The following is an 8,836-nucleotide window of genomic DNA, read 5'->3' as shown; positions in this document are numbered from 1 at the left end:
CAAAAAATTGCATTAAAAGATAGAAACAATATAATGAAAATTAAATAAAATATGCTTTGCTGACAAAAAAATAAAAATAAAAAGTAAGTATAGTTTTAGGGCTTCAGGTCATTTTGACCTGCGAGGGAAAGATGTGTTACAAAGTGCAAGGCAAGGATGAGTGTCAAAGTGTTAGTTCACCCAAAAATGTAAACTCTGTCAGTAATGACTCTCCCTTATGTTGTTCAACCCCGTAAGACTTTCGTTCATCTTCGGAACACAAATTAAGATATTTGTGATTAAATCTGAGCGCTGTCTCACTCGCTGGCCAATAGTGAGCCTCCGTTCTGACGTACAACCCAGAAGCGCTGCTCTGTTACACTACGTGAACTCACTCAGAGGAACACAGAACATCAAGAGTTAATGAAGTCGTTATTTTTGCAAAGTATTCTGGTCGCTTGATAAACTTAAGGTTGAGCCGCTGTAGTCACTCGGACTATTTAAAACACTAACTTTCTGGGCCGGCAAGTTTCAATTACAACAGAAGCCTATGGAGGAGTGAGACAGCTCAGATTTAATCACTAATATCTTCATTTGTGTTCTGAAGATGAAGGAAAGTCTGAACAACACGAGGGAGAGTAATTACTGACAGAGTTTACATTTCTGTGTGAACTAACCCTCTAAACTCGCTCCGATCGTTGTATGTGCGGTTCGGTCTGTTGCCGGGCAGAGTCTGAACTACCGTTACATCCACAGCTCTTTGTCCTACTTCTCCTGCAAACTCGCAGACTCCCACATTATCTTGACTTTTATTCGCTCTTGTCACGGCCGGACGTGTTTCTGCTCGACTTCAGGGCCTCGTGGGACACGCTTTAAGATGTTTCATTTCAGGTGGAAGAAAAAATGAGTACAAATCCTCAAAGAGTTAATAATTTCTCCCGCTCGCTGTTATTCGTGGTTAACGGAGACATGGCGGCTTCCCGCGCTTTCCCTGTTCGAAAAGCGTTCAATTATTAACTCTTTATTTTTGTTTTATTAGCTGACTTTTCCTCTAGATTTACCCTGTATTTCTCAGCACTATTATCGGCGTTATTCACAACCTGAAACAAACGCTCTCTATAAGTGAAATAACATGATTTTAAACGCACTTAAGCTTCTTAATATTGGATTTATCCCCTTTTCCCAACTTTTTCCTCCCTGTTCAGCGACTCGACGAGCTGTTCACACAGTATCTGATGTAAACGGTCAGAAATGTCAAGCTATAAATTGCTGTGAGTTTATTACGATGGATTTTTATTTTATTTTTGGTCTAAAAAGATTGTTTTTCTGTATGGGGTGTATTAAATTAAGATATAGTTCTTTGTATTGGGAAATATAGATACCGTGAAAGTCCATTTAATTGTAAGTATTTATCAACTAAGTTATTGTACTTTTTGCAATTTGTAGATAAGGAATATAATGTATTGGTATATAATGATGAAATTAACTGTATCAGTCAGTCTGGGGCGTCCTTTAATTTATTGATGTATATACTGTATGTTTGTTGATATACAGCTTACTTTATTTTGTATATGACTAATAAATACATTTTGAAAAACACCTGGTTTGTGAGGATTTGCTTCATTTGTCTCGTTGTCGTTTAAATGACCTAATTGAACATGCATAAGAAATATTCCTGAATTAAAACCTTTTTTTAGGTGTGCCATGAATAGCATCGCCACATTTTATTTCTTTATTTCTTCCGTGGACCCTGAAAGCGAGGGAGAGAGAGAGAAAGGTACAGATGACCCAGTTTGAGCAGCTCTCGGCGGGTGTATTTCTGGCCTGACATCAGTAAAACATGACAGACTCATGAGGGACGTGTAGTGTGTGACATTAGACAGATCTGTGTTTACTGAGCACTGAACAACACACCATCATCATGACGTCACTTCCTCTCCGGAGCCTCCTCTTCATCACGGCCTTACTCTCCTGATGAATGAGCACTAATGACTGTAAATGGACATGAACTGAGTTATGGTCACAGTTCCTCCAAAAATAAATAAAAAATAATAATAATTCTGCTAATGTTTTGATGGTATAATGTGCATATTTTTATTTAGTGCTGGGCAACGATTAATCACATCCAAAATAAAACTTTGTGTTTACATAATATATGTGTGTGTACTGTGTATAATTATTATGTATAAATACACACACATTCATGTATATATTTAAGAAATAATTGCATAAATATATTGTATATACATTTATATAATTTATATTATATATAAATATTTTATATATAAATATAACCAATTTTTCTTAAATATATACATGATTATGTTTTTTTTATATATCTAAATAATTATACAAAGTACACACACATATATTATGTAAACACAAACTTTTATTTTGGATACGATTAATCTTTTGACAGCCCTAATATATATATAATATAGATTATGTATAAATAGATATACAGTATATACACTGTAAAAAAATATTTTCATGATTTGTTAACACAACTTTTTATCACATCAACTTCGATAACTAATGTGTGAGGATAACAAACTATTTTGAGTTTCTGTGTATTAAACCATTCTTCTTCATTGCATTAACTCAAATTTTTTAATTACAATGAACTCAACATATTAAGGCAACAAGGTAACTTGCTTTTTTAAGTTAAAAACGTGCATTTTTTTTACAGTGTACATGAAAATTTTTCTTAAATATATACATGCATATATGTGTATTTATATACAAAATAATTATACACAGACACAGTACACACACATATATTATGTAAACACAAACTTTTATTTTGGATGCGATTAATAATTGCCAAGCACTAAAAAGGTTTTTGATTAAGTTCTTTCGGTAATTAATATAACGTTCAAAGTAATCTGGCTTTTATTCATGTTTTCGCAAAAACATTATTTATATGTAATTTATGTTTTTTTTTTAAACTGAGATGTTCATTTGGGTTTTCGCCTTTTTTTAATATTACTTTTCCCCGAATGTTCCGAGAACAATGAAAAGTAACATTCCCGCAATGTTTGCAAAATGTATTTAAAAAATGTATGTTTTGAACTTTTAGAGAAAATTAAAAAAATTATGGGAATGTTAGCAAAATGTAATCTTAAAATGTATAACTTTAGAAAACATGTCTATAGTGAACATATACTCATCTTTGCTGGGAATATTTAGTCGACTAGAAAAATGCAGTACTATTTAAAACAAAAACAAAATTATAAAGGTGTAGGATGAATATTATTTACAAATTGTAATTAAACACCTTTTCATTATGTCACTACATTTTAGCTTATCATATTTTTGACTGATTTTAGATTAAAGCATCTGATTATGATTATATAATATGATTTATATATTCTGTGAATGATTTTGCATCATCTTTTTAAGGTGAAAAATATAAATATATGGAAAATGTGAGACTCTTTTATAGAATCACTTTACTAATTTTGCTCATTTCAATCTGAGACACGCTAGATTTACACAGACTGTAATAACTGCTGATTATAAAACGGCCATTGTTCAATCTTTTGTTCTGCTGAAAAGCCCTGTAATAATGTCGGAATCCGTTCATCCGGGTCTCTAGGGGGCGGCAGAGCCTCTTTCCCGCTAATGTCAGCGCTTGAATAGCGCGCGCATCGGGACGTGTGAAAAACGCGGGGTGGATTTCATTCCGCAGGGCGGTTTTAAAATTACTTTATTTACTGACACATCCAAAATCTGAAATATATTAATATCTAAATAATAAATGTGGTATGTAAATCATACGTTGAAATGTTGTATAGATTTAAACAGACGCGGGTTTCGTCGGTCCGGATCCACATGTTGAGGAACTCCGGGCCAGTTTTTAACGGCCGTTGCCGTGAGCGGAAGCGCTCGAGTGTAAACAAACATGCCGATAAAGATTTAACTTCACACACGCAGGTAAAACCCTTAGAAATATGATTTACCTTTAATATTTCTGCTTTACATGGTTTGTAAACTTTAACAAAGCTGTTTGGTCATTTATATAGTGTGTTTTAGGAGATTTTAACCATGAGCAGAGCTGAGTTTGATGTGTTTAATATCATGATGTGTTTGTATCCGCTGTGTTTCAGTCATGGAGAGTTATGAGGATTTTATTCAGAGACTTTATTATAACAGTCATAATGATAATAATGATGATGATGATGACGACGACTCGCAGAAACCTTCGTCAGTGATTGTGTTTCATGGATCTCGTGTTCTTCCTCCTCTGGTATGAGTTTCATCATCATCACATTCAGATCCTCTCATTACACACACACACACACACACACACACACACACACACACACACACACACACACACACACACACACACACACACACACACACACACACACACACACACACTAATAATACATTTTTCTAAATGTCATAATCATTTGTTATCAAACAAGTATTCATCACTTTAATGATCTCATTGTTTTTGCCTTTAATTATTACATTGTTTACATTAATAATTTTTTATCTAACTGTGATTTTGTATATGTACATTTCTGAAATGCATAACTTAGACAATTTCCTCTGATAGCAGAACACTGTAAATTATAATATGGACGTTTTCTGTAAAGCTGCTTTGAAATGATGTGTATTGTGAAAAGCGCTGTACAAATACATGTTAATTGAATATATGAGTGTGTGTGTGTGTGTGTGTGTGTGTGTGTGTGTGTGTGTGTGTGTGTGTGTGTGTCAGCTGAATGAGCAGCAGAGAGACGAGATGAGACGACTGCGAGACACAGCCGTGAGTCTGATGAAGAGGAGGAGCGAGGAAGAGTCTCACACCAGCGTGAGTTTTACACACGCTTCATAGACACGATGACCTGATACTGATGATTGTGTTTATGGTATTTAATAGATAATACATTATATATTATGGTTTATGTATGCTTCTTTTTACTAAAGCTTTAATCTAGAAATCATACATCAGAATTTTCATCCATTTACTTTCTGAATCCTCTGGTGCTCATTTTTGACTGAATTTTTTTACATTTACGACACTTGGTAAAGGGTTTGGCACATGATTCGAACAGGTTTACTGGTCCTGATAACAACAGCCACACTTGTGCTCCTCGCGGTCAGAAATCAGCGCATTGGAAATGAGCGCGAGGCGAGTTTCCTCTAGTGGAAGCGGTCGGTACTGCAGCCGAACACACTCTCACTGAAAGCTCATTTACTGAGATATCACACTCATAATAATTTTGAACAAAACTTGTTTATATTTATGGCTTTGATTTTAAAATGTTTTTTTTAAATATATATTTCATATACTTCTTTTTTCATAACGATAAACGTAAAATTCTGTATCTTTTAAATAAAGTTCAATAAACTTAACTTAAGTCTGAGGTCTCTAAAGAATTCAAGATTTACGGCAGTTTAAGTTGGACATTTAATTTACTTTTCTATGCTCAAAAAGTTAATAAATAGATTATAAATATAATTTAGAACCATAAAATCCCCTAAAAATACAAAATATTTAATAAAAAACATCAAACTAAAATATAGTACATTCATTTCATATTAAAATAAATAAATAAATCAGTCAAAAATGCGACGTGAAGAGAACCAGAGGCAGTAAGTGTGCAGTAAGCAATTTTTGAGAAACACTTTCGATATTTGAAATCATCAAAACAAACACGCCCCTATCTTTATAGCTCCGCCCACAAATCATTGAACATGCAATGCAACAGACACCTCCCCCTAATGAGTGGACACGCCCCTTACTGCTGATTGGCTACGTGTGTTTTGTTGCTCGGGGCGTTTCTCAGAAGTCACTCACTGCACCTTTAATTCATCTTCCTGATAAAATTATTTGTGAACATTGTTTGATAGTTATTATAGATAACAGGAAAATAATGCAACAAACTTTTATCTAATATTTATTGTGCTCTTCCTCACATTGTGTGTCAGTTCACCGACGCGAGGCTCAGCGATGCCGAACGACACGCGCACAAGAGTGATGACATCATCTCATCCGCTCCGCTCACGTCAACCGGCCGATCAGCCAATCAGCTGCGAGCTTTTCCAGAGGACAGCGATTCTCTGCAGGACAGCCAGATCACGGTTCGGTTTGAGGGCGTCGGATGCAAAGCGCACACACCGCATGACCCGCCTGACGACCAGATGATGATGTCATCGGGGTACGTGACCAATGACAACACTGATGTCACGTGTCATTCCAGCTGGATCGAAGGAGCCGCCCACTTGGATACGACACAGCGAAACACTACAGGAAGTGACATAATCAGTCACGCTCCAGTAGATGGAGCATTGTTAGAGGAGGAGGAGGAGGTTGTAAGTAATGTCACAGAACTGGAAAACCCTCAGTCTGACCCGGATGAGGGTCCGTATCGAATGAGCCTTCAGAACCTACTAAAGAAATCCCAGGAGTACCGGCGGCGCCAGCGCGAAGCCCGAGCGCTCAAACCCGACGAGCACAGTCTGTCCGACAAGGAGAACGAGGAACTTCCTCCCAAACACATGAGCAGGACCGAACCGAGGAAGACCAGGAACACGGATCACATGATTGACACTCTTCCTCAGGCCACGTCTACATCACTTCCTGTTAAATCCGAATCTTTCGTTTCCAAACAGACTCCGGTCCGCATCTCCGGGTCTAAGAGATTCGCTCACATCCCAACGCCCAAGTTCTGCTTGAGTCCCGTCCGCTGCGTCAAGAAGTCCAGCGGGATTCCCGTCGCGGTGCGGAAGCCCCTGAGCGAGTCCGGTCCTGATCCCAACACCGCGCAGAGTAAAGCGGGGGGGACGTCGGAGCAGACGGAGCAGATCGCTCAGCTCGAGCTCAACCTGTCCAGCCTCAAAGCGCTGATCTCAGACCTGGAGTCGACGCTCACGCTCTCACAGACGCATCCCTCCACGGTCACGCTCAGTCCAACGCTCCCGCTAGAGGACTGTGGGATTGGGCAAGAGAACTCAAACTCAAACTCCATCCAAACCCGTCAATCAATCGCAGGCTCTGGGAAAACCAGCGCAGATGAAGCCGAGAGCTCTCTGATTGGCTCGTCGTACAATGTCGAGGCCCCCTCCAGTCTGTGGACGCAGCTGACCCCTGAGGCGAGAGGTCACGAGGTCGTGTCTCGGGTCAAGCGGAGGCTCCTGATGAACGAGTGCGCCACGTTCTCTCCGGGAAGAGCCAGATCCAGCACGCCTAGAGGTACAGGTGTGTGTGTGTGTGTGTGTGTGTGTGTGTGTGTGTGTGTGTGTGTGTGTGTGTGTGTGTATTTATATATGCAAAATAATTATACACACACATATATTATGTAAACACAAACTTTTTTTTTGGGTGCGATAAAACTTGATTAATAGTTGCCCAGCACAAATTATAATACAACTAATTAATCAGTATATATTATCCAAATAATCCATATTTTTATGTGAGTTGTTATTAACTAACTGCAAATTTTGCCTCATTAACCCCTTATATCGCCACAGCCATTATATATTTAAAACAGTAATATCCTATACTAAACCTAAACTAATCTTGACTATATATCATTTGAAAGCTTACAATCTCTAGTTTACATATTTGGTGACTGATTTTCATAAATAAATGACAGAGGAGCCGTAATTTATCAATTTGCAACAAGAATATGTTCATACTCCTGAGGCGTGTTCAGAGCTTTATTTTGAAATAGTGATGAACATGAAAAATCATGAAAGAATGGTAGAAACCTCAGTTTGTTTTCATGCCAAGAGTTCAAAAGATAGCATCCGTTCAATTCTTTTAGAAAAAAAACTCTGAAAATGTTTTAAATATAAAGAGAATAATAATAGATTCAGCATTAGTGATGTGCAGCGAGATATAATGCACATACGTGATCTTCTGTGTTTCTTAGAGGTTTCATTCATTTCAAAATCTGCCAAACTTCCAACACTACTTCTGAATATGATGTCTACTTCATAAATTGTATGAAAATTGTAAAAATAATGGTTCAGACTCAAACCACATATGGAGATGGAGGCGCCCTTATATGGGCAGTGATGTCCACTAGTGGAGAAGTGTGGTACTGCGCCCAAACTAAATCTCACTGAACGCTCATCTTCTGAGATATCAACCTAACATTTGAAACACAACTTGTTCAGATTTTTGGCTTTGATTTTTTTGCATTTTTAGAGTCCACCAGGTTTTGAAAATATATATTTTATATAAAATATGAATAATTCAATTTGTAATATTGTACATTTTCATAAATTCAAACTTCTATAACTTTTTTTCTGTTTAACTTTCTTAATTTATTTCACTTCTAAATAATCACTTCAAAAATCTGCCAAATGTCTACTTTAAAACAAGACCAATCTTACATCTATATTCCAAAGCATTCCTGAATTACAAACATTTAAATTCGGAATCTGCATTTTCATGTCTATTAAAAAAAGGGGGGTGCCGCTTAAGGGGTTAATTATTGCTTATTAATAGTGGGTGAGGTAGTTGTTAAGTTTAGGTTAGGGATGCACCGATATGAACATTATGGCCGATACCGACAACCGATAATTCTTTAAAAGGCCGGTAACCGATATATTGGCCGATAAATCTAAATCCAAGTTTTTATGTAATTTTTGAGAGCCTCGTTACAAAAACAAAAGTCTGAAAATGTCTCTTATTGCGACTGAGGTGAGACGGAACAAAAATACTACAACACTACTGTACTATACTCTTCACTTCCAAATATTCAAATCCTCAAGCTTTTATGGAGGAAATATTTAAATGCTGTAAAATGGTGAGAATGTGAATATAAAATAACGTCATAAGCGCCGTGTCTGAACTCTCAGCTGTTGTTTGTGTGCAGTGATGTCATCATCAGTG

The 8,836-nt window shown here is 37.0% G+C and overlaps 1 protein-coding gene across 6 annotated transcripts in view; it reads left to right on the top strand.

Moving 5' to 3' along the window:
* Nucleotides 1-3,791: 3,791 nt before the first annotated feature.
* Nucleotides 3,792-8,836, top strand: part of cp110 (centriolar coiled-coil protein 110) — a 10,172-nt gene continuing 5,127 nt past the window's right edge. For 2 of the 6 annotated variants that reach the window (XM_079598609.1, XM_079598606.1), the window contains exons 1-5: nt 3,792-3,915; nt 4,089-4,228; nt 4,709-4,801; nt 5,923-7,186; nt 8,820-8,836. The exon at nt 8,820-8,836 is cut by the window's right edge and continues 63 nt beyond it. In XM_079598609.1, coding sequence (XP_079454735.1) covers nt 4,091-4,228; nt 4,709-4,801; nt 5,923-7,186; nt 8,820-8,836 — 1,512 coding nt within the window. In that variant the 5' untranslated portion in view covers nt 3,792-3,915; nt 4,089-4,090. The other 4 variants (XM_079598608.1, XM_079598605.1, XM_079598610.1 and 1 more) reach the window with 3 other exon arrangements.

This window comes from Phoxinus phoxinus (genome assembly GCF_949152265.1).
Source record: "Phoxinus phoxinus genome assembly, chromosome: 22".
NCBI lineage: Eukaryota > Metazoa > Chordata > Actinopteri > Cypriniformes > Leuciscidae > Phoxinus > Phoxinus phoxinus.
This window is presented reverse-complemented; position numbering and strand designations above follow the sequence as displayed.